The sequence below is a fragment of the Dendrobates tinctorius genome, unplaced genomic scaffold (assembly GCF_039654945.1).
Source record: "Dendrobates tinctorius isolate UK_male_01 unplaced genomic scaffold, ASM3965494v1 ptg000184l, whole genome shotgun sequence".
Taxonomy (NCBI): Eukaryota; Metazoa; Chordata; class Amphibia; order Anura; family Dendrobatidae; genus Dendrobates; species Dendrobates tinctorius.
In genome coordinates, this window is record NW_027361851.1 from 4,297,818 (window position 1) to 4,325,000 (window position 27,183).

At 42.0% G+C, this 27,183-nt stretch overlaps 1 protein-coding gene across 3 annotated transcripts in view; it reads right to left on the reverse strand.

The window, feature by feature from the left end:
• ERCC6 (ERCC excision repair 6, chromatin remodeling factor) overlaps positions 1 to 27,183 on the reverse strand; it is a 258,882-nt gene that overhangs the window by 181,331 nt on the left and 50,368 nt on the right. For all 3 annotated transcript variants that reach the window (XM_073552075.1, XM_073552073.1, XM_073552074.1), the window contains exon 3: positions 19,867 to 19,987. In XM_073552075.1, coding sequence (XP_073408176.1) covers positions 19,867 to 19,987 — 121 coding nt within the window. The remainder of the gene's footprint in view (positions 1 to 19,866; positions 19,988 to 27,183) is intronic.

Sequence of the window (27,183 nt, forward strand, 5' to 3'; positions counted from 1 at the left end):
TTCACTTTTCCAGAGACTTTGTGCTACCAGTAACGTGGAAGCCCAATATATTTCTGTTAGATGAAGGACCTGAGTGGGGACATGCCTTTTTGTGGACTGAGTTGAAACTTTCATTGGGAACATTTTATATAACATTATAAATCACATTCAACCGGCACTCTACGCTGACCACTTACTTTGGGGTTTCCATCTAAATCTCCGAGTGACATGACAGATGAAAGCCCCGATGGTTCCATTCACGATAAAGAAGTAGCAGAGTTACTGTGGACTCAGTCTGGCAGCTGTTCAGCATTGTCCTTTCCAGAAGTGTACAAAATTTTCGTTCAACGGCACTTTTATGCAATCCTTAAAAGACGGACACAGCTGGATCATAGGTCCTATGGTGTCCACAGTTCTTCCACCTGCCTCATTATAGGGAATCTTACTCCGGGGAGTTCTGTGTGAATCACGTATTTCAGAGATTTACACGGAAACCCTGGTATAAGCGCTCAGCGTAGAGTGCAGGATAAATGTGCGCCGAGCCTTACTGCAATCTTTGGGAGGCAAAAAGAAAGAAAAAAATCAGCAGCAGGTGAAGAACTGGTTTTATTTTTTATGCCGTTCCTCATGCGGTTTAAGTGATTAGGCGACTTTATTCTTCGGATATTTGCAATTACAGCGATACCAGATTTATATCGGGTATTATGTTTGGCAGCTGTCACAGTAAGCGACGCTTTTTGATGCAAAATCTAGTATCACCATAGTTAGACAGCTATAATTTTTCCATATTTCGGCCGACAGAACCAAGTTGTGGCTTGTTTTTGCGGGAAGAGTTCACGTTTTTATTGGTACCATTTCCGGTCACATGATATTTTTTGATCGCTTTCTATTCTGAGTTTTGGGAAACAGAATTAATAAAAAAAACAACAATTCAGGAATTGCTTTTTTTTTTTTTTTTTTTTTATTTTATTTTATACTATTGATAAGGCAGCGTCATTCTTCGGATCAGTACGATTACAGCGATACCCCATTTATTTTTTTATGTTTTGTTGCTTTTACAAAATAAAAACTATTTTACAGAAAAAAAAATATATTTTTGCATTGCTTTACTCAGAGTTATAACTATTTTGATTGTGTTGTATTGCACTTTGTTAGGCAATATGACCATAAAACATTGTATTTTGGCTCTTTTTTTCTTACAGTGTTCACTGATAAGGTTAACTAGTGGGACAGTTTTATGGAGCAGATCAATCCAGACCCAGCGATAGCAAATTTGTCAACTTTTTTTTCCTTTTTTTACATAAATACATGTATTTACTGCAATATTTTTCTTTTTTTGTTCTTTGGGTATATATATATATATATATATATATATATATATATATATATATATATATATATATATATATATATACACACACACATATGTACACACATATATATATATACACACACACACATATACACGCAGACATACACACTAATTTCTTTTCTTTTTTTTTTATTACACATTGTCCTAGGATAGGACATCACTGTACATTATCAGATCGCTGATCTAATACTCTGCAATGCTTCTGCACTGCAGAGCATGTGATCGTCTGACAGGCAGGGAAGGAGGCATCTCAGCGCCTGGGGTCTCCATGGATCACATCGCCTTGTCCTGATAGATTCAAGCAAGGAGCCCACTCCCTGAGCGGACTCCTTGATGTCGCTGTCACTGTTGACAGCAGCATCAGAGGGATTAAATGCCCACGATCAGTGCTAGCATTGATCGTGGGCATTGCTGCAGGATGTCAGCTCTCGCATAGAGATGACACCCACACTCAATTGTGGCGGTGCTCAACGCAAATCCCCACGATTGTGGCTCTGTATATATAGGTCACTTTGCGGGAACGCAGCTCCCGCAGCGCCATACGTATACGCTGCATGCCGGGAAGGAGTTAAATCACCAACTGCCCCATTGAAAATTAAACAAAAGAAAAATACACATTTGTTTTTGCCACGTTCAGAAATACCAGATCAATGTATCTATCAAGAATTAATCCGATTGGTAAACAGTGTAGCAAGAAAAAAAATCCAAATGCTAGAATTACCTTTTTTGTCGCCGCATCATTGCTTTAAAATGCAATAATGAGCAATCAAAATTTCATATCTACACCAAAGTGGCATCAATGAAAACATCAACTCAGCAAGCAAAAATTAAGTCATCACCCAGCCCCAGATAATGAAAACCTGAGGTGCTACTTGTCTCGGAAAATGGCATGTTTTTTTTTTTTTTTCTTAGAAACTTTGGAATTTTTTCACCGCTAAAATAAAAAAGAACCTACAGGTTTAGTAATTTGGTATCTACAAACTCGGAATGACCTGGAGAATCATAATGGCATGTCAGCTTTAGCATTTAGTGAACACTAGCTGAAGAGCCCGGCGTTGCCTGGGCATAGTAACCAACTGCGGTTAGTTATAACAAATTATAATGATTATATTGCACATAAAAACCGTGCATCTAATCCTATCCCGTGTGATACTGACTGCTGAGCCGTGTATCTAATCCTATCCTGTGTGATACTGACTGCTGAGCCGTGTATCTAATCCTATTCTGTGTGATACTGACTGCTGAGCAGTGTATCTAATACTCTCCTGTGTGACACTGTGTGCTGAGCTGCGTATCTATTCCTATCCTGTGTGATACTTACTGCTGAGCGGTGCATCTAACCCTATCCTGTGTGTTACTGACTGAACCGTGTACCTAATCCTATCCTGTGTGACATTGACTGCTGAGCCGTGTACCTAATCCTATCCTGTGTGATACTGACTGCTGAGCCATGCATCTAATCCTCTCCTGTGTGATACTGACTGCTGAGCTGTGTATCTAATCCTATCCGGTGTGATACTGACTGCTGAGCCATGTGTCTAATCCTCTCCTGTGTGATACTGACTGCTGAGCTGTGTATGTAATCCTATCCTGTGTGATACTGACTGCTGAGCCGTGTATCTAATCCTATCCTGTGTGATACTGACTGCTGAGCCGTGTATCTAATCCTATTCTGTGTGATACTGACTGCTGAGCAGTGTATCTAATACTCTCCTGTGTGACACTGTGTGCTGAGCTGCGTATCTATTCCTATCCTGTGTGATACTTACTGCTGAGCGGTGCATCTAACCCTATCCTGTGTGTTACTGACTGCTGAACCGTGTACCTAATCCTATCCTGTGTGACACTGACTGCTGAGCCGTGTACCTAATCCTCTCCTGTGTGATACTGACTGCTGAGCTGTGTATCTAATCCTATCCGGTGTGATACTGACTGCTGAGCCATGTGTCTAATCCTCTCCTGTGTGATACTGACTGCTGAGCTGTGTATGTAATCCTATCCTGTGTGATACTGACTGCTGAGCCCGTGTATCTAACCCTATCCTGTGTGAAACTGACTGAGCCATGTGTCTATTCCTATCCTGTGTGATACTGTCTGCAGAGCTGTGTAACTAATCCCATCCTGTGTGATACTGACTGCTGAGCTGTGTATCTAATCCTATCCTGTGTGATACTGACTGCTGAGCCATGTGTCTAATCCCATCCTGTGTGATACTGACTGCTGAGCTGTTATCAAGAAAAAAGAGGGGGAGAAGCCAGCGCTGCTTGTGGTCAGAACGTAATACATAAAGTGTGAAAACACACATAGGTTTCAATCTGTATTCAAAAATGAGACCTTTAGCAAAAAATTGATCAATTGTTTGAGCTACCCCGCCACGTCAAGGCAGTCTCGTATGGGGAGTCCTACTCTACGTTTTTTTATGTTCGCTGTGCCATTGCGGCCTCCTAAATGTATAAAAGCAAGACCTCATTACATGCACACTGTACCTCAAGCATTTCAGAATCGCTCCTATGGCACCAGAGAGGACAAGCGCAGGTAAAGATTAGCCAGGTCCATGCAGACATTTCAGGTCCAACCTCCACACTGCCTGACCAGCACCACAGATAAAAGACGATCCAGGCCCAGATACAGGTGCGTAATCAAATAAAGCCTAGGGCAGGGCAGGGCTGCCGTTTAATGTGAACAGCAGCCTAGATCAATCACTAAGAAAACAGAAAGAATGGCGTACATGACCCAGCGCGCACGGCTACAGTGGTGGTCAGCCACAAAACCAATATCAAGAAAAAAGAGGGGGAGAAGCCAGCGCTGCTTGTGGTCAGAACGTAATACATAAAGTGTGAAAACACACATAGGTTTCAATCTGTATTCAAAAATGAGACATTTAGCAAAAAATTGATCAATTGTTTGAGCTACCCCGCCACGTCAAGGCAGTCTCGTATGGGGAGTCCTACTCTACGTTTTTTATGTTCGCTGTGCCATTGCGGCCTCCTAAATGTATAAAAGCAAGACCTCATTACATGCACACTGTACCTCAAGCATTTCAGAATCGCTCCTATGGCACCAGAGAGGACAAGCGCAGGTAAAGATTAGCCAGGTCCATGCAGACATTTCAGGTCCAACCTCCACACTGCCTGACCAGCACCACAGATAAAAGACGATCCAGGCCCAGATACAGGTGCGTAATCAAATAAAGCCTAGGGCAGGGCAGGGCTGCCGTTTAATGTGAACAGCAGCCTAGATCAATCACTAAGAAAACAGAAAGAATGGCGTACATGACCCAGCGCGCACGGCTACAGTGGTGGTCAGCCACAAAACCAATATCAAGAAAAAAGAGGGGGAGAAGCCAGCGCTGCTTGTGGTCAGAACGTAATACATAAAGTGTGAAAACACACATAGGTTTCAATCTGTATTCAAAAATGAGACATTTAGCAAAAAATTGATCAATTGTTTGAGCTACCCCGCCACGTCAAGGCAGTCTCGTATGGGGAGTCCTACTCTACGTTTTTTATGTTCGCTGTGCCATTGCGGCCTCCTAAATGTATTACGTTCTGACCACAAGCAGCGCTAGCTTCTCCCCCTCTTTTTTCTTGACTGCTGAGCTGTGTATCTAATCCTATTCTGTGTGATACTGACTGCTGAGCCATGTGTCTAATCCTCTCCTGTGTGATACTGTCTGCAGAGCTGTGTAACTAATCCCATCCTGTGTGATACTGACTGCTGAGCTGTGTAACTAATCCCATCCTGTGTGATACTGTCTGCTGAGCTATGTATCTAATACTAATCTGTGTGATACTGTGTACTGAGCTGCGTATCTAATCCTACATTCCTAAGACTTTGGGCCGATATATGGAATTTAAAAAGCCATTATCTAATTTTTCACGCATTTCTGAGATTATATGCTTCTAGTGGATATCTGATGAACCAATCCAAAACATGAAAAAAATTGAATATAAAGTATGATTTCAATAAATATTCAACTTATATTAAAATATTCAACTTACAGAGTGCCGGATTCCATACCTTTTCTGCATCGCAAGGCTTGGGACCGTATCCTTCACTATCAAAGAAGTGCCGTTCTTCTCAAAAAGACGTGGTAATGGCAGACACATAACAGCATTTTAAAAAGGGCTGGATGATTTTCTCAGTACACACAACATTGTGGGTTATAGATAATTTAGAGACAAAAATGTATGAGTGGTTTAGAAAGGTTGAACTTTATTGACTTAGGTTTTTTTTCAACCTAGGTAACTACCTATGTAAGGGTTAGGAGGTGAACATTAATAGTTAGTGACATCGGTAACTTCAGGTGTTAACCCTTTCACGACCATAGGATTTTCCGTTTTCTGCTCCCCTTCTTCCCAGAGACATATTTTATTTTTTAATTTTTCCTTCAATATTGCAGTTTGAGGCTTGTTTTTTGCGGGGCGAGTTGAACTTTTGCTTTTCAACTACACCATTGATTTTACCATATAGTGTACTGAGCTTGGTTTGAGTTGGTACACATGCAGCATATAAATGCATGTTCACATGGCCAAAAAAAGCATACAAAACCTACAAAAGACAAAATGAAAATAACCCTGCTGCAATTAAAGTAAAAAGCATAAGTGCATTTAAATCATACAGAGTTCTTAGTAATACTGTATTTGATCAAACACAGCATAAAAGCCGTCCCACCATCGACAAGGTGACTCTGTGGTCGGGGCGGGCCTACACTGTCTAGTATTAATAACCTTATCATGTCTCAAAGTTGACGTCTGTGTGAATAAGGTCAGACAAAGACCGGGTCCCAACCACCGGACACCAGTCAGGGGAAGCCTTTAAATACAATTTCCAGCTCAGGAGAGGGAGGCCACACCCCAGTTTGCACAGAATGCAAAAATACAAAGAGAAAACACAAAAATTGAGCTTGGTTTGAGTTGGTACACATGCAGCATATAAATGCATGTTCACATGGCCAAAAAGCATACAAAAACCTACAAAAGACTGACAGTAAAGGGACCGAATAATATTGCACGCACTTTTCAGTTTTTGCATTACCACAAAAATTTAAAATAACCAATAAATTTCGTTCAACTTCACAATTGTGTTCCACATGTTGATTCTTCACCAAAAATTTACATTTGGTATCTTTATGTTTGAAGCATGATATGTGGGAAAAGGTTGAAAAGTTCCAGGGAGCAGAATACTTTCGCAAAGGCACTGTATATAAAGCTCAATATGTGTGTGTGTGTGTGTGTGTGTGTGTGTGTGTGTGTGTGTGTGTGTGTGTGTGTGTGTGTGTTTGTTTGTTTGTATGTGTGTATGTCCGGGATTGGCATCTGCACCGTCGCAGCTACAGCCACAAAATTTTGCACGGTCACACGTCTGGACCCCGAAAGCGTTATAGGCTATGTTGTGAGGCAAAATTTTAACCCCGCACGTTCCAATTCACCAAACAATTTTGCCCCTATCTACATGATGGGGAAAAGGTGGAAGGAAAAGTGTTGGAGGCAAATTGACAGCTGCCAGTTGTGAACAAGGGGGACTTAAAGAATGAGAGCGATGGCGCCAAACAGTATATACCGTACAGTTGCTAAGGTGGGGCCCTGACATGGGATACTCACCACACACGGCGATATGAACACACACGCAAAATGCGCCACACACTACCACGTGCTTCAACACATATACCACCCTCAGCACACATTTCACCACACATACACCAACCTCGCCACATAAAAGTCGAAACACAAGTCGCCACTCAAAACTCGCCACGCTGTCCCAGAGCTGTTTAAAAGATGAAAAATGAGCTTTGTAGACAGTTGTGGTAACTGAGGCCTATTCTTATCATTTCTATGGTGTTATCGTCCTTCTGTAAAGCTGGAAATACCACAATTTATTACCGTGCCAACAGAGACCACACTGACAGACTGCAGGGGGAGCCGAGTATCACACAGGATAGGATTAGATACACAGCTCAGCAGTCAGTATCACACAGGATAGGGATACACGGCTCAGCAGTCAGTATCACACAGGATAGGAGTAGATACACAGCTCAGCAGACAGTATCACACAGAATAGGATTATATACACGGCTCAGCAGTCAGTATCACACAGAATAGTATTAGATACACGGCTCAGCAGTCAGTATCACACAGGATAGGGATACACGGCTCGGCAGACAGTATCACACAGGATAGGAGTAGATACACGGCTCAGCAGTCAGTATCACACAGGATAGGAGTAGATACACAGCTCAGCAGACAGTATCACACAGAATAGGATTATATATACGGCTCAGCAGTCAGTATCACACAGAATAGTATTAGATTCACGGCTCAGCAGAAAGTATCACACAATAGTATTAGATACACGGCTCAGCAGTCAGTATCACACAGGATAGGATTAGATACACAGCTAAGCAGACAGTATCACACAGAATAGGATTAGATACACGGCTCAGCAGACAGTATCACACAGAATAGAATTAGATACACGGCTCAGCAGTCAGTATCACATAGGATAGGATTAGATACACGTCTCAGCAGTCAGTATCACATAGGATAGGATTAGATACACGGCTGAGCAGTCAGTATCACACAGGATAGGATTAGATACACGGCTGAGCAGTCAGTAAAACATGATAGGATTAGGTACACAGCTCAGCAGACATTACTACGCAGGATAGGGTTAGATACACAGCTCAGAAACAGGATGTGCCAAAGGAGAGGACATTTTCATTCCAAGAATTCCACTCATTCCATCTGATTTGTTTTTTGATTTTAACGCCTCCAGTTTCCAGTTCAACTGCTATTTGCAATGTCCATTAACAATGCTCAGGGACAGTCCTCGAAAGTAGTAGGGATCGATTTGCAATCTTCATGCTTTTCTCATGGTCAACTTTACGTGATCTGTTCAAGAGTTGGAACTGCCAAAAATCTGTTCATATTTGCACCGAAAGGAAAAACCAAAAATGTTGTTTATCAAAAGGCTCTTGAATGAGTTGAAAATACTATCAATACTTGTGTAATCGTTTAGTTAATTTGTGTTGCAAATCTGTAGTGTTGAATACATGATGTGAAATGTTTTTATGTGCAATATAATCATTATAATTTTTTTTTATAACTAACCACAGTTGGTTACCATGCCTAGGCAATGCCGGGCTCTTCAGCTAGTTGTTTATTATATTACTTTTTACTTTCTTTAATAGTCTCCTTTGGAGACTTGAAGCTGCACTCTCCTGATCGCTTGTGCTAAACATAACATGGCTTCAGCCCTGCTATGTGTATCAAAAATCAAAATCTGCTATGAACACCAACCACAGGTCAGCGTTCATAGCACATCAGCAATGACAAGCATGGAGGGGTCTTCTGCAGACCCCGGTTGTCATGTCAACCCATCGGCGTGCCTGCGATCATGCAACAGCTGATCCAATAGGCGGAGCTAGTGATGCTGGCGCAATCATGTTGAATGCCACGGTCTGAGATTGACAGCAGCATTTAACATGTTAACAGCTGCGGGTGCATCTTGAATCCACCGGTGGTTGTTAGGGGCATATGAAATCAGCTGTCTTGTGCTGGAAAAGATGTTGGCTCAGCGCCAGATCCCTCACTAAAGGGGGATACATGACCTATGACGTACCTATACATCATAGTTTGTGAAGGTGTAAAAGGGGTAGGTGAGGCTTGATATAAAGAAGCAGTCACCTTCAATTTCTCCGCTGGCTTATCATTTAGCCATAACAATTGAGTAAATCTGGCGTAACAAATTTGTAGATCTATTATTATTGCCAGCCTCCAAAGAATTTCTGCCAAGACTAGAGAAAAAGGAGGAGGATGATAGACGCAGACCCATAATTAGGTTAACAATTAGCCTTTTGCATTCATGCCACAATTATGGGTGAGAGGTTTCCATAAAAGTGTTCAGGTTCATACCAATATGTAGATATAGTCTTACATAGTTACATAGGTTGAAAAAAGACCTAGGTGCATCATGTTCAACCGAAGCTTACAAAAATTTTGGTGATCTTAGCTGGCACTTGTATGATGAGAACTTTAGACAAAAATTAGTGTCTTTTTTCAACCTATGTAATTGTCAAGGTGGCGGGCGGCTTGTGTCCTGATATTATCGCTTATGGGTAAGCACATGGCATTTATATTTATGACCGTTTATTAGGTCTGTTCTGACCAGTTCCAAATTGTGGAGGATTGTTATATATGTTTATTCTGGCAGATATAATCAGGGCTGTGGAGTCGGTAAGCCAAACCTGCGACTCCGACTCCTCAATTTCCCTTACACCGACTCCAACTCCGACTCCCACACATATTGCTTATATTTAAGTGAAAAATTTATTGTAGTACAATGTGAACCTCAGACATTTAATCATTTTTATCATCCAATAATCAAGATATTTATATAGAACAGAATATATATTGGTGTACTACCCGGTTTTCATTCTTTTTGGTACAGATACGATATGGATAGACAGATATGGATAAATGGATAGATAGAGCAGATTTCTAATCTGTTTTTGCTATTGAAAACATTATCTATGAGCTCAAAAACCTTTCAGGTGATGCAGTTTTTTAAAAAGATGATCAACTTTTGCAGCTGAAAATCGTATCCTCAAAAAACACAGGAAAAACGCTGTGTGTGAATGTAGCCTTAGATCAGGAATAGAACAGCCATTTATAGGACATTTCATAACTTTCCCAAACTCCTATGAAAAAATATTCAGCACATCCTGCATTGAACTACTGTGCCCAATTTATTATATATTTTAGGAGTCGGAGTCGGTCCATTTTATACCGACTCCAACTCCGACTCCACCAAAATGAGCTCCGACTCCAACTCCACGACTCCGACTCCACAGCCCTGGATATAATCATTGTACCCTTTTTACATGGCGGTAATTTTACTGTTTTTTGGCACTTTAGCACTTTATGAAATTATTCAGAGACCGAGTCTTCATTGCCTGATTCTTTATTGTAACAAATTGGGTACATTTGTATTAGCATATATGTTTAATAAATATTTTCCTATATATCTATTGGATTATATACTCCTTGCTTTTCTATGTTTTTCAAACTGTCAAAATATGAAGCTTCACATGATCTGAAGTTTCTAATGCCCAAAGTATATTGCTCCCATACTTACAAAATTAACCAACAAAAATTATCTGCAATAAAAAAATGTTCTTATAAATGTACTTGTGTACACCTGCCTCATGGTATGTAGCCCCATGGTATCACCCCTGATGCTATACGATCGGGATTTATAGCTGCAGAGAATGGACACCACGTTCGTCTCAGGCACCTTTCGGCTGCAATAGCTAGAAGGCAGTGGTGATCTATATGGCTATAGTTGGTGTAGATGATAAAAAAAAAAAAAAATACAGTTTCATTTCACGACCGTGATGCATTTTTTTTAAAATTGGTCCTAAAGTTTGATACATTGAGAACATCCCCTGACCCCTATACCCACAAGTCTGTTTGCACCTTCATAACCAGGCCAAATTTTACAATTGTTACCATTGTCAATTTATGAACAGATCTGAACCCACTGATTCAGAGACTGTTTTTAGTGACATATTGCACTTTACGGTAGTGGCAAAATTTCTTTGATATGACTTGCATTTGTGAAAAAAAAAAAAAATTGAAATTTAGTGAAAATTTGGCAATTTTCAAACTTAATTTTTATGATCTTAAATCAGAGAGATATGTCACAAAAATAGTGACAGAAGGATGGTAATGTCATCTCTTGAGACCTTTGAAATTTGGATACAATCTTTGGTGAAAAGACCAGGTTAGGTTTCAAGATCACTATCCTCCAAAACTAGGGTGAAGGAAAGATTTGCAGGTAGACCCTGTACTGTTGCTCACCCTACAGGCTGATATTAAGGCAACCAGTAGAATGGTTTGTACAGTGACTTTTTATAGATCCTAAACAGAGTGGCTCACAGGGTGATTCTGTCAAAGCCTACAACACAATTTACATCCCAAGGAGCTCTTGTAACTGGGACAGATCTGGCTCTATCACTCGGTTTTATGAATCAATCCAAATGTTCCCTGTCAGGTTGCAGTTGTATAGTCCCTTTAAAGCCGAAACTTTAACCTTTAGGGTATTAACTGAAAGCCCTCGTTCTAGTCCCTTCTGAAGGAAGTGTAGAACCGCTTTGAGAGGTACTTTCCCCCCTAAAGTAGACCTTGTGGATGACAGGAACTTCATCCAGGTTCTACCATACATTTTCATGGTAACTGGCTTTCTTGCTACCCAGTAGGGTTGAGTCAAGATTTGAAGAGAACCCTCTACCCTCTAGTAATGACCTCTCAATTTCCAGGCTGCTAAATGCAACCCGCTTACTTAAGGATGGTATATAGGCCCGAGATAGGACAGGGGATTCCAGAAAAATCCAGGGTTCTGTGACAAAAGATCTTGGGCCAGAAGGGGCTATGAGAACCACTTTTGCTCAGTCTTCTCTGATCTTCCTTAATACAAGTGGAATCAAACAGATCGGAGGAAAAGCGTACTCAAGATTGAAGTCCCAGCTGATTAGAAAAGCATCCACTACATGGGGAATCTCCTTCTGGTTTAGAGAACAAAATTTTTCTAGGTTCCTGTTTAGCCTGATTGCGAAAAGATTGCTCTCCAGAAGTATGCGACTCAGGAAGTCTGCGGTGATGTGGTCTTCCTTTTGATGTGTAGGGCAGACTGGACATTCGCTTCTGCCAGTATAAATATCCACTTTGAAATTTGCATCAGGGTAATGGAGCGAATGCCACCCTGATGGTTTATGTACACAACTGTGACCAGGTTGTCACAGTTTTCTCACGTATCGCGTAGTGGCCCTGCAGTAATCCGTTCAGCGCCATTTCCACTGCAAGAAGCTCCCATATATTAGAGGAGCCCTTTCCTCCACTTACCAGTTCCCCTGAAATTGTAGTCCAGATGGGCTCCCCACCCCCTGGGACTGGCAGCTGTGGTGAATACCCTGGTAATGTTGGGAACCCAAAGCATTCCTTCACAAACCGAGTCTAACCTCTACCACCAGTGAAGAGAGTATTATCTCTTGAGGAAGTGTCAGGTAGCCTTATGGGAAGATCTAGAAGGCTAACTCGTTCCCTAGAATGCTCCTCTGCAATTCTCATGTGAATCTGGGACAACTTTGCTTTCCATTATAGGTTACTGTATTGCCATTGACATCAGACAGGTAGGTGACATTCCTCATGGTGGGAAACCAGTATGAGACCCAAAAAGATGTGTGTTCTTTGTGGTTATAGATTCAAAAAACAAGTTTCTTAAGGTACTGCATATTTCCTCCATTTGATTCTGATAATCGTATGAGTTTATTGCTATGAGGACATTGTCTAGATGGGGACAGTCAGTCTTTTTTTTCCTGAGGTGGGCAATGACCTCTGACATTAACATAGTGAACACCCAAAGTGCTACCACTAGGCCAAGTGGAGGGTATTGTATTGAAAGTGTCTCGTGACACCCACCTATTGTTACTGCCACTGAGAAATTCCTGGAATTCTGCATGCATTGGCATGTGGTAATACGCATTCCTTAGATTTAGTATTGTCATATACCATTCATGGAAGAGTAGCTTTACCACAGATTTCATCGACTCCATCTTGAAAGTGACAACTTTTAAGAACTTGTTCCGGTTTTTTAGGTTGATTATCATACAGTAGGAGTCATCTGGCTTCTTTATTAGAAACTGGGGTGAATAGAACCCTTTCCCCACCTGCTCTAGTGGGAAATTGTAGTAAGACGATCTATCTTAGATTTAAAACTTCTGTCTCGAATTCCAGTCGTTCTTGGCCAGTTATCACAAAATCTCTCTGGTGGATGTGTTAGAAAATTCATACTCGACCCTGATCTATTTATGCTGAGGATCTAGACACTAGAGGAATTTTTTTACTTCTAAAATATGTACGATTTTGAAGGAGGAAGAGTCAATAAAGGCTATAACGCCAGCCAAGGGAATCAAGATTATTTCAAAGCTCTTTCCATGAAGAGAGAGAGAAGTTGTTGTTGGTGTGGTTGACGGATAAGCAACTTGCAGGAGATTCAGTGACTAAAGGTCCCGTCACACTAAGCGATGCACCAGCGATCCCGAAAACGATACGACCCGGTCAGGATCACTGGTGCATCTCTAAGTGGTCGCTAGTGAGCTGCCAAACAGGCAGATCTCACTAGCGATATAGCAACGCAGCAGCGGTCGTTACTTACCTGTCAGACGCAGTGATGAAGACGTCCTCCCTACCGCCCGCGTCCACGTGTCGCTCGTCGGCGCCAGCAGGAAGCCCAGCAGGAAGTGGCCGACGTTCTCGCGCGATCAGCGATCACCAGCGGGGGAGCCAGTCAGAGGTAAGTATCACACATAGCAATATCGCTGCTGCGTCACAAAATCGGTGACGCTTTAGCAATATTGCTAGCGATATCGCTTAGTGTGACGGGGCCTTAAGAGCATCATATGTGAGAAGGTACAAGACATTTATGAGGGTTTGATGCAGCAGACGGTGGGAACATTAATAAACAAGGCATCAGAAGACGCATTTTAAAAGAGGACCAGCATCCACTACGTCAGGCATGGAAAGACAGCAAGCTGGCATGTGAAGGCAGCCGAAGATTTTATCACAACTTTTTCCGAACTGATAGAAGTTGAAGAATACATCCCCCAGCAAGTCTTCAACTGTGACAATACGGGGCTTTTCTGGAAAAAAATACAGAGGACAAGGTATGTAACAGCAGGGAAGAAGAGCATGCCAGGCCACAAATCAATGAAAGATAGGTTAACCTTGCACAGTGCGCAAATGCGATTGGGAGTGGTGACTGCAAAATTAAGCCGCTATTCATATCGTTCTGAAAACCCCAGAAAAGTCTCATGAGATCCTTAACCCCTTAAGAAACGCATGAAAACTGGTCATTAAGGGGCCTTATACCCTCATTGCAGTTTTAAAAATGGAATAGGGGATGAGGGAATAGAGCGGGTGTCAGCTGGCAATTACTGGTCAACAGTTAACACCCTGCTGTATACGCCCTGGACGTTGTGTGACAGATCAGTGCCAATTAACCCCTTAAATACCGCCGTAAATCACAGCAGCGGTATTTAAGTTATTGCAAGGTGGACTCAAGACCCTCTTAGTAACCATCAGACCCCGCAATGAGAACAGTGGGTCCTGATGGTTAACAAGGTACCCTGAGGTCACATGATGACTCAATGGTATGGTGGCCTATGAGATCCAGCTATAAGCTCTCTCACTGACTGCTCTCATGTAATACAGTACACGAGTACTGCAGTGTATGAGACCAGCAGCAATCAAAAATTAACATTTATAAAGGATCTACAGTAAAAAAATAAATAAAATATGTATAACAAAAAAAAAAAAAAAGCGCACAAAAAGCCATTTTGCCGCTCAAAGCGCAGCGTTTTTGATAAAAACAAAAAATGTATGCGTAATTGGTATCACCACATCAGGAACATCCTGCTCTATAAAACTAGCACGTTATTTATTCCATTTGGTGAACGCCTTAAAAATAATAAAAAACATGCCAAAAACATCGCTTTTTCATCATACTGACTCAAAAGTCATATTTAAGAAAAACTTTTAATGGCTAACTGAAAAGATGGTAACACATTGCAAGCTTCCGAGATTACTCAGGTCTCTTCATCAGGCATTGACTAATACAACAACTGAAGAATCACACATATATGCACAACACAGCACAGAAAAAATGCAATAGATAAGACAAGTGACGTGAAGCAGAATTATCATTATGGGATAGGGAGAAACAAATATTGGACTAGTTCATAGATAAGGAGTCTGGATGTTTATTGTTCTCTGATTGGGCTCTCCTAATGTGTTGTGATGCCCCCACAAGGTCCTAGGAGCAAATTCCTTAATTGATGTAAAAAGACATAAATCCATGCGACTCATTCATTCCAGCACTGAAAGTGTCAAAGGTCGTCATAAATTTATACTCCCAGACCCTCCTGTCTCTCTGAGATGTGAAGTTACTTTTCAATACCAGTAATTTCATATCCATGGTGTTGTTGTGATCGGGCATACAAAAGTGTTTTGCCACAGGTAGATCCATTCTTTTTTCTCTTATTGTGTGATGATGAGCATTCATCCTTGTTCTAAGCTTTTGCCCTGTCTCCCCCACATACAGACCCAGAGTTGGACATTTAGTACAAATAATTAAGTACACCACATTAGATGTAATGCAGCTGAAAGTATCTGGGATCTTGTAGTCCTGATGTGAATTGGGGATCTTTATCGTGTCCGTGGTCATTATAAATGGACAGCTTTTACATTTTTTGTATAAATTTATGACGACCTTTGACACTCTCAGTGCTAGAATGAAACCGGAACCTTTCCTTGCAACCAGAAAAATGTAAAACCTGTCCATTTATAATGACCACGGACACGATAATGGAGTTTTTTAGTGCACAAGTGAGGACGAACACAGATCTGTGCACGCCTAAAACAATACCACTGGAGCAGACGCCAGAATACGAAGTTATTATGGTGGACGGTTCCGTTGGGTGTTTCGTCTGAATTACTTTTTTTGTGGGATTTACACAGAAACCCTGACCTGTATAACACAAGAATATGATCCAATCTCATCCTGGTTGAGATCAAAAAATGTTATGTACCCAAAAAAATTACCAAGAAAAACGCAATTTATCCCGCATTAAACCAGCCCCCACTCAGGTCCGTCATCTGTCACTAGAACTATAGGGGGTTCCCATGTTACATTACTGCTAGAGATGTCAGGAGATGTCACTTTTCCAGAGCCTTTCCTGACTTCTCAAATAGGGTACAGTGAATCCTGCGCTCCCAAATCAATTTTGGTGCTAAAACAGTATTTTAGTTGAAAAAATTAAAATTTTATGTTCTCACATCTGAATGTTAAAATTTTTGTGAATCACGTGTAGGTTAAAAATATTCAGGGCGCCTTTAGATGAATTCCTTGAGGGGCTTAGTTTTCAAAATGGGGTCACTTGGGGGGGGGGGGGGGGGTCTGCTGCTTTTTCATGACAGGGAACTCTGCAAAATGGCATTCACAATCTATTCCAGACAAATGGTCCTTTTTTTTCCCTGGCCCTGCCATGTGCCCATGTTTTTGACCACATATAGGGTATCACTGCATTCAGTAGAAATTGCGTATAAAATTATGGTGTCCATTTTCACCTAATATCCAAGTGAGTATGAGCCCTAAGAATCAGTGGGATCTGTTGAAGCTTTCCAGAGTTATCACAAAGTGACACTGGTCAGATTTAAAAAATTTGGCCTGGTCATTAAAGGGAACCTGTCAGCAGGGTTATGCACAGTAACCTACACAGTGTCAGGTCAGCGCCATTTTACTGAATAAAGGGAACCTGTCAGCAGGATTGTGCACGGTCACCTACACACACTGTCAGGTCGGCACCGTTATACTGAATAAAATAATACCTTGGTTGATGATATCTGTCTTGTGGCTGTTTCTTAAGGGCCTGTCACAACAAGCGATATCGCTAGCAATATCGCTATAACGTCACTGGTTTTTGTGACGTTATAGCGATATCGCTATGTCTGATACTTACCTCCGACAGCTCCCCCGCTGGTTATCGCTGATCGCGCGAGAACGTCCTGGACCGTTTCTCGTCGTCAGCTTCCTGCTGTGACGACGAGCGACGCGTGGACACGAGCGGGAGGACGTCAGGATTGCCTCGTCTGACAGGTAAGTAGCGACCCCCGACCCCTGCGATGTCGCTGGTGAGATCTGCCTGTGTGGCAGCTCACTAGCAACCACTTAGCGATGTACCAGCGATCCTGACAGCGTCATATTGCTGGTCGGGATCGCTGGTACATCGCTAAGTGTGAGAGTACCTTTAATCTTTTATATTCAGTTTTGTGTTAATAATATGCTTGTGTCCTAAGGCGGGGCTGGGGTATGTGGTGCTCTGATTAGACATTCATAATGCAGATTGCCGACAGGTCACTGCTGCCTCACTGACCTGACCCCTAGTTTACATAATGAATACCATCACATAATGAATAAAATAAAAAATGCTTCTGCAGGCAGGTGCCTGTGCTGCAGCATAATCGCATGGTTACTGTGCACTTAATCCCTTTTGCAGATTGACCGATTTGAAAATGGAGCCTGCCGCGCCTGCACAGTAGCAGCTGTTGGCGATCTCCAAGAGCTGCTATTGCAGGCAGCGCCATTTTGGTGGAGGACTTTTTTTTTTTTTTTTTCTTCTCCAGCAAGATGGCGATGCCGGCGCAACAGCAGCTGTTTGTATAGATGCGCAGGTATGGGCAGCGCCATCTTGGTGGAGTACATTTTTGTATTCTTCTCCAGACAGATGGTGACACTGGCACCTGCTCAACAGCAGCTATCGGATCTCTATACAAATCGATAGCTGCTACTGTGCAGGTGCAGCGGGTGCCATTTTCAAAATGACTTTTACCTTGATCAAGTAAATCTGTAAAATGGATTAATTGCACAGTAACCATGCAATTATGCTGCAGCACAGGAGTCACAGCCGGCACCTGCCTGCAGAAGCGTTTTTATTGTTTTTTTTATTCAGTATGTGATGGCATTCATTATGCAAACTAGGGGACAGGTCAGTGAGGGATCAGTGACCTGTCAGCAGTCTGATTATGAATATATAATCAGAGCACCACATACATGAACCCCGCCTTAGGACACGAGCATATCATTAACAAAAAACTGAAAATAACAGATTAAGAAGCAGCCACAAGATGGATTTTATCAACTAAGGTATTATTTTATTCAGTATAATGGCGTCGACCTGACACTGTGTGTAGGTTACTGTGCACAATCCTGCTGACAGGTTCCCTTTAAGGTCAAAATTGGCTCCATCACGAAGGGATTAAAGAAAAGCTGCTGGTTATGTGGAGAGCAAACTCAAAGGCATGAGTCACCACAGAGTTATTTCTGCAGTGGTTAAATCTGGTCTTTGGTCCTTCAGTCAAGAAGCAGCTTTTGGAAAATAATCTACCCCTGCAAGCCCTTCTCGTCCTTGACAATGCTCTTGCGCACCCACCAAACGTCACAAACTACTTTCTTTAAGAATTTAAGTTTATTAAGGTCCTCTATCTTCCAGCCAACACCACCCTTTCCTGCAGCCCAGGGACCAGCAGGTGATATAAAATTTCATGAAGCTCTACACCAACCACTTGTTCCGGTGCTACACTGAGGTTAATGAGAGCCTAAATCTCACCCTTTGAGAGTTGTGGAAGGATCACTACAATATGGTGTCCTGCCTCAGAATTATCGACATGGCGTGGCAGGATGTTATAAGAACAACCTTAAACTCTGCATGGAAGAAGCTGTGGCCTGAGATGGTGTCCGAAAGGGTCCAAGGACTTGTCAAAGGATTCGAACCTGAAGTGTTAGTGGTGAAGGAGATGTTGTCCCTTGGAAAGGCCACAGGACTTGAAGTGGATATAGAAGATGTTAATGAACTCATCGAGAAGTACAATGAGGAACTGACAATGGAGGAATTAAAGGAGCTTCAACAGCAGCAGCATATGGAGGTTTTGCAGGAAATTAATGGGGAGGAGCCAGAGGCGGAGGAGGTAAGTAAAAATGTTGGGAATGTGGGAGAACATTTGATAATTTATTGAAAAGAAACAAACACAAAAAGAGGCGACAAGTCGCATGTTGGCGCTGTGTATCAAACACTTGCCTCACTCATTTTCAAAACATTTTGAAAGGAAGGAACAAAAACCTCCCTGGACAGTTTTTATTGAAACGCCTTAAAAGTGAAAATGAGAAAAGGGTGACGAAAAAGGCAGAAGTCAGTGAAGGAAAAAGATTAAGTGAAGAAAAAAACAAGATAATTAAAAATAAAAAAGTTTTTCATACTGTACATTATTTGTTATCAATAAAGTTATTTCTCTTATTTAAAAACAAAAAATGGTGTGTTTTTCGGGGGCTGGAACGGATTAAGAGCATTTTGATTCATTTTCATGGGTAAATTAAATTTGATATACGAGCAAATTGAGTTAAAAGCTTGGTCACAGAACAAATTAACTCTTAGGTCAAGGTATAGTAAAACAAAATGTAATGTGTCATCACATTCCAGAGTTATTGCCACAATACAGTAACACTGGTCAGACTTGAAAAATTAGGACTGGTCACTAAGGGGCTAAAGGTTCATTCTCAATATGTAGCCCCATTTTTCTACTAGCCTTACGGATTTATTTTTTTCAGATGATGCTTAGGGTACTGACCACAGCTGTCACGTAGGAGTGGTGGTCAAACGTGCACTTTACTGGAGATATTGTAAGCACTACTTTTCGCCTGGCCTGGTGCGTGCTTAAGTCCTGATCCCAGCCACCACTCTGCAGCCCCCGAAGCTGCAGATGAATGGTTTCTTCATAGAGCAGCACGAAGATGCCAGCCTGAACTTTCTCCTAGCAATCAGAACTTGTGAAGTGGGAAGCCTTGCATTCCTTTATTCAGAAGATGACAAAACACTAAGAAAAAAATCCTCATAAAATGTTACTAACTTTGTTATGCTGCTGCCGCTTCACAGAATCCAGTTTCCTGCTGATCTCTTTACATGTTGCAGCGTGCGGTGAAAGTTGATCAATAATTTTGTTGATTTGTCTTAAGCAGGTGAGACATGAACTGCAAATATAAAGAAAATAGAATTAGACTTCCTGGTAATTCGGCTCATAAGTACCGTCCATGACAGCACCAAAGGAGAATAATAGGGGCAGGAAACACAAAAAAGTCCCTCCCCCACCCTCTTTCCAGTGTTTTTCTCAAGGACCACCAATGTACAAATGCCTCAAATATTTAACACCAGACTAAAGTAATAGAAAAGTTACAGAAAGATAGGAATTACCTGTGCGGCCCATGGAGGGTTCTTAGAAACCAAATTACTGGTCTAATTCTATTTTCTCTAATGACCCCCCACAACAGCACCACAGGAGAAATACCAGAGAATTATGTCACAGAGGGACAATAGCCTGGAGAGGAGAACTTTTCTCCCAAAGGCCGAATATCTAATGGACACTAAAGTCCATCTCACATAGCGATATCGCTAGAGAGATCGTTGTTGCGTCACCGATTTTGTGATGCAACAGCGATCTCGCTACATGTGACACCTAGCGGCAATCGGGCCCCTGCTGCGATGTCGCTGATCGTGCTCGAATGTCCTGGGCCATTTTTTGATCGCTGGTATCCCACTGGCCAGCATGCATCGCTGTGTTTGACAGGGACAAAGACGAACGACCTCAATACTACAGGTCTGAGAGACAGGGTCCCAACAACCGTCGTATCATTCCATATCGTTGCTGCGTCGCTGTTGAGAGCTGACTGTTTGACATCTCACCAGCGACCTCGTAGCGATGCACCAGCGATCCCTACCCAGTCGCATCGTTGTCGGGATCGCTGGTGCGTCGTCAAGTGTGACGGTACCCTATGTCTAGTCTATAATGTTTGGAGAAGATATGGACCAAAGACTAGGTATCGGCTCTGCAGATCTGCTCAATGGAAGTGCTTGCTCCTTCATAGAAAGGTAGAGTTGGAAGGGACCTCCTGGGTCATCTGGTCCAACCCCCTACACAAAGCAGGATTCACTAAACCATCCAAGACAGATGTCTGTCCAGCCGCTGTTTGAAGACTTCTATTGAAGGAGAACTCACCACTTCTCGTGGCAGCCTGTTCCACTCATTGATCACCCTGTCAAAAAGTTTTTTCTATTATTCAATCATTGTCTCCTCCCATTCAGTTTCATACCATTGCTTCTAGTCTTTCCTTTTGCAAATGAAAAAAAAGATGATTCTTCTACAATGTGACAGCCCTTGAGATATTTGTAGACAGCTATTAAGTCTCCTTTGTTTTCTTTGCAAGCTAAAACATTCCCAAATCCAGTAACCATTCCTCATAGGATATGGTTTGCATACCAGTCATCATTCTGATTGCTCTTCTCTGATCTTGCTCTAGTTTGATGATGTCTTTTTTAAAATGTGGTGCCCAAAACTGGACAGAGTGTTCCAGATGAGGTCTGACCAAAGAAGAGTAGAGGGCAATAATGACTTCACATGATCTAGACTGTATGCTTCTGTTAATACATCCCAGAATTGTATTTGCCTTTTTGGCTGCTACATCTCACTGTTGACCCAAGTTCTGTTTGTGATCTTTTAGAATACCCAAGTCTTCACGTGTTGTTGCTTAGCCCTATTCCTCCCATTCTGTATATGTTTTTTCATTTTTATTGCCCAGATGTAGTACTTTGCATTTCTCCCCGTTAATACCATTGTGTTAGTTGCTACCCACTGCTCCAGTTTCTTTATATCTTTTTGAATCCTTTCTATGTCTTCTCAAGTATTAGCTATCCCTCCTAGCTTTGTGCAAATTTAATCAGTTTACCCTCAATTCCTTCATCTAAATCGTTGATAAAGATGTTGAACAATACAGGGCCCAGGACAGAGCCCTGTGGTACCCCACTTGAGATATTCTTCCAACTGGATGCGCAGCCAATTACGACCACTCTTTGGATCCGATCACTAAGCCAGTTATGAATCCACCTAACAGTTGCCTTGTCCATGTCATACCTAATCATTTTTTCAATAAGGATGTTGTAAGATACTTTGTCAAATGCTTTGCTGAAGTCAAGATATACTATATCTACTGCATTTCCCTGATCCTCCCAGTCATTCTTTTCAGTCCAATAAACAGATACCGCCGAAGTGGAGTGAAATGTAAGTTTTTAGGGGGGGCAATAGATTCTGGTTTTCATATGCTTTGCCGGCAGCTCTCTTAATCCATTTGGCAATGGTATGCTTTGATGCCTTATTAACATTTTTTGATCGAAGAGCTGAACAAAGATTCTGATCCTTCCTCCAGGATTCCAATCGTTGAAGGTAGCGACGTACTCTAGCGACATACTCCCTTCTTTGTACATCTAAGGAATGAAACTACTTTCATCATTTGCTGGACTTTATTAACAGGAAGGAATAACGATTTCCTGAGACCTGTGAAACTCCAAGGCCACTTTGGACAAAACTGATGGGTCCAGATGGAAAAGAAGTTGTATTCTAGCCCCTTCACATAGGGTTCACTGATCGAGAAAGCATGAAGTTCACTGACTGACACTCCTGACTGTTCCAATTCCTACAGAGAAGGTTTTGTTTCAGGATAGTTTATCTGGTCTATTGAAGATATTGGTTCAAATGGAGGCAGTGTTAGGCCTTTAAGGATGATATTCAGATTCCAGGATGGGATTAGGCTAGTCAATCTTGGGACACATACGGGAGGCTGCAGTCATGAATTTCTTTATCTAACTGTAATCCACCAAGTTTTGATCAAAGAATAAGCTTAAGGCTGAAACCTGGACCTTGAGGGTGCTAGGTTTTAGACCTTTCCAGACCATCTTGTAGGACATCACAGAACTGAACGATGTCCATATGAATAGGGTTTGGAGGACTAGAGCCACACCACATTACAAAGGTCTTCCATATCTTGCCTTAAACGGCATTTGTCATCAGTTTACTACTTTTTTGAAGGTTATGTATGACTATATCTGAGAGGCCCCGAACGTTTAGGATCGTAAACGCAAAAGACAGCAGCCACACAAGTGCCCAGGGTCAGGGCAGTAGATTCTGATGGAGGTGAATTCCTGGTGAAGGTGGGAGTATTAGGGGATCTTCTAACTTTAGGCTATTTAAAATGAACATGTCACATCCTTTTTTGATATTAAATTACCCCCCAAATCTTGCTAGTTATGCAATATGCACCACTAACATGTTCTTCAAAGAAAATGTACCAATACTCATCTAAAAAAAAAAAAAATTAACAACAATCCTTAAGTGATAGGGTGGCACTTTCTATCTTTGCAGTCCCTGTCAGTCATTGTCCTTTTCAAATTATTCACGCCTATCGCAGCCTGATTGATTTCTTGGACAGTCCCAATACCACGGCATGCGCGCTGAATCTGGGTTTATGTCTCCAGCATCATTTCATATCTGCACATGCTCCAAAGCCAAGTGAACAGAGTGTCACGAATAGGGTGCGCACTCACAATAGGTACATCATCGAGCCAGTGACTCACTGAGGCTCCGGAGCATGCACAGATATGAAATGAAGCAGAGAACATACTCCCAGATTCAGAGCGCATGTTCGGGGACCTGATAGTCAGTACGTGAGCACAAAATATACTGAGCAATTGCCGTGATATTGGGGCAGTCCAGAAAATCAATCAAGCTGCAACGAGCATGAATAATTTGAAGAGGACCATTACTGGAAGAATAGAACGTGCCACTCCCATGACTGAAAGAGAAGGGATCAACCAAGGATAAAAAGTATTTTTTGGGAATAAATACTGGGAAGTTCTGCTTGAGAAAACCATGTTAGTGATGCACATTGCATCACTTATAAGACATTGGGCAGAGTTTAAAAATCGAAAAAGGACGTGACAGGTTCACTTTTAAGTCACAATCCAGCTTTTTTTTCGGGCAGATAAGTGCTACTAGGATTGCTCTGACACTCTCGGTTTTAACCTTCTGTAGTATCCATGGCAAGACAGGAAATTGGTGGAAGAGCATATGCCAAGTTGAATCACCAAGGGTGGGCAAATGCATCCATTGCAGTATAGGCATCGTTTGGATTCAGGGAGAGCGCTGCGGAATATGTTGTAGCTATATATTATCATTACTATTATCATTATTATTAGGTTCTGATAAACTTTTGCATTTTGATGGCCTGCAAATAGGTCTACTTCTGGATGGCCCCATCTTTGGGTTATCATCTGGAAAATCTCCATATCTAGATTCCATTCATCTGGATGTACATACTTCCTGCTTAGAAAGTCATCCTTAAGTTAGCAGGGTCTTTTATGTGGAGAGATGATTGAGAGATAAAATGTTGCTCTTCCCAAGAGAAAATTCTTGTTGACATTGACTTTAGATCTTCATAGTTAATGTTTCCTAGATGATGGAGTTAAACCTCCGTGGTCACATTGTCAGAATAAACTTTTATGTTAGGGCCTTGTACTATGGGCGTTGCTGACCTGAGGTTACCTCTACTGCCTTTAGCTTTCGTAAGTTGAAAGATCACCAGCTGACTTCCTGTGTCCATTTCCCAGTTTCAAAGGATGTAGGTTTGTAGAACTCTGGTATGGGCCTGAATGCATGACAACATGAAAGATCTCAAATCTTAAAGATGTTGTCCACTACTTACTATACTGCCCCCATTGATTTAAACCTACGTTGTTAATAAGTATTTTCGTAAATACATACTACTGCCATGTGCCCCTGCGAGGGGTGTTATCACTGACTGCTCACACCGCATAACGTGATCCTGGCTGCAGCCACCATTGACATCATCTTATGTCACGTCAAGTTCTGGATTTCCTTGATTCCCCCAGGCGTGACCCAGTCGCACGCACCCCCTTTGACTGACTGGGCTGTGTTTCACCACGCATCACAGCACAGTATCCAGCGCGAGTTTGCAGTCAATAAAAGGAGAGAGGGAAAGCACATGCTGGATATTGAGCAGTGACGTGACGCCCATAGCCCACTCAGATAGGCTTTGTGCAACTGAGCAACGCCTGGGGAATCCAGCACATCTCAAACTTGACATCAGTGGATGTCAGCGGCTACTGCAGCCAGGGTCACGTGATGCAGAGCGAGTGGTCAGTGATAACACCGCTCACTGGCACATATAGCAGCAGTATGTATTTACAAAAAGCGCCTTCTTTACAAGGTTTAAATCGATGGGGACAGTATACTATGTAGTAGATAACCTGTTTAAGTACACCGCTGTCTGGCTTCGTAGGTAGGACATTTTCGATCACAACTGAATTTTTTTCTCTTTTGATAAGATTAATGTCTGTTTCAGAGAGTCCAGCAGAAGACCTAGGAAGGATTTCAAGGTGGAAGAGCCCAAGTCAAATTTCTGAAGGTTGACCAGCCACCATAGGGATGTCAGAATCTGAATAGTTCTCTGCAGATATTCCCTGAGCAACGGTACAGAAGGGGCCATAAGTAGAGATAAGGAATTATACAGATGTTCTGCTTCCTGAAGAATGCTACTACCTTTGCCAGTAGCTCTTTAAACAATCAAGGTGCTAATGATAGGCCGAACAGCAGAACACTGAACAGAAAGCGTAATATCTGCCTTAGGCTGGTTACACATTTGCGTTTTTTTAAGCGCTGCGCTTCGGGCGCACCCTATTGCATGTGCCCCTATGTTTAACATGGCGGGCACATGGTGTTGCGCTTGCACGCGATCGTCTTCCAGGTGTGCGCCAAGAAGCGCTAGACCCAACATGTTGCATTTTTTTGTTCCGCCCAACCTCGTTAAAAAAAAAACGCATGCGATCACTGTGTGCACGGAAAGCGCCAAAAAAAACACATTACAGTCTATGGTATAGCGGGCATGCGCATGGACATGCGCACACCCTGCGTTTTTTATCACATGCAATTTTTGGGTAAACATGTCTAGACACCGGTTAAACCACCCCCTACACAAAGAAACAATGTTTGGGGGGTAGTGTAGTTAAAGGTGTTTGCACTGGCAGACCACTAATCTACAGACAGCCTGGAAGAGAGACAAGAGCATCCAGAAATTGAGAGAAGCAGCAACTTCAAGAATGTGAGTATTCTAACGTAACGTGTGATTGTCCGTTTTTAAATTTATTATGTACTAATGTATTTTTTTTTTTTTTATTGCAGCATGTCTTCTGGAGAGGAGTACACACAGTCACGTGGTGAACTGGCCCAAGCAGAGCGTAAAAAGTGAGTACCTTCCTGCCCTACAGTTTGGGTAAGTATTCGCTGTGCATCTACACATGCCAAAGTAATTTTTGTTCTTTTTCATTTCCAATTATTTCCAAGTTTATAAAGTTTTTCATTTTTTTCTAGGCTCCACAACGGGACGGAGAAATCGCCCTGGACAACGATGCTAAGATCAACCTAGTCCAAGAGCGAGTCCCGTTGTGGGACAGCCAGGATCCGCAGCACGCGGACCATGTGGTGACCAGGCGGCTCTGGAATGAGGTGGCCGCAGCGCTGATGGATGACTGGGACAACGCATCTCCCCAGGTCCGCAAGGATTTTCGTAACTATTTCAATGCTGTGTGATGCGGCAGTGTTTTATCCTGGCCAACAGTGCATTGTCTACTTTGTATTGCTGTGTGATGCGGCAGTGTCCTTGGCACGGATCACACAAGTATGTGAGATGCTAGTAATTTTCTAGCATCACACACATTTGTGTTTCATCCTGGCCAACATTGCATTGTCTACACTGTATTGCTGTGTGATGCCGCAGTGTCCTTGGCAGGGCTGTGGAGTCGGTAAGCCAAACCTGCGACTCCGACTCCTCAATTTCCCTTACACCGACTCCCACATATATTGCTTATATTTAAGTGAACAATTCATTGTAGTACAATGTGAACATCAGACATTTAATCATTTCTATGATCCAATAATCAAGATATTTAGATAGAACATAATATCTATTTATTGGAATACAACTTTAGAACACAAAAAACTGTAATAAATTGTAAATATGTAATACACTGTGTAATATCGATTACATACATACGGTACAGACCAAAGTTTGGACACACCTTCTCATTCGAAGAGTTTTCTTTATTTTCATGACTATGAAAATTGTAGATTCACTCTGAAGGCATCAAAACCACGAATTAACATATGGAATTATATAATTAACAAAAAAGTGTGAAACAACTGAAAATATGTCTTATATTCTAGGTTCTTCAAAGTAGCCACCTTTTGCTTTGATTACTGCTTTGCACACTCTTGGCATTCTCTTGAAGAGCTTCAAGAGGTAGTCACTGGAAATGGTCTTCCAAC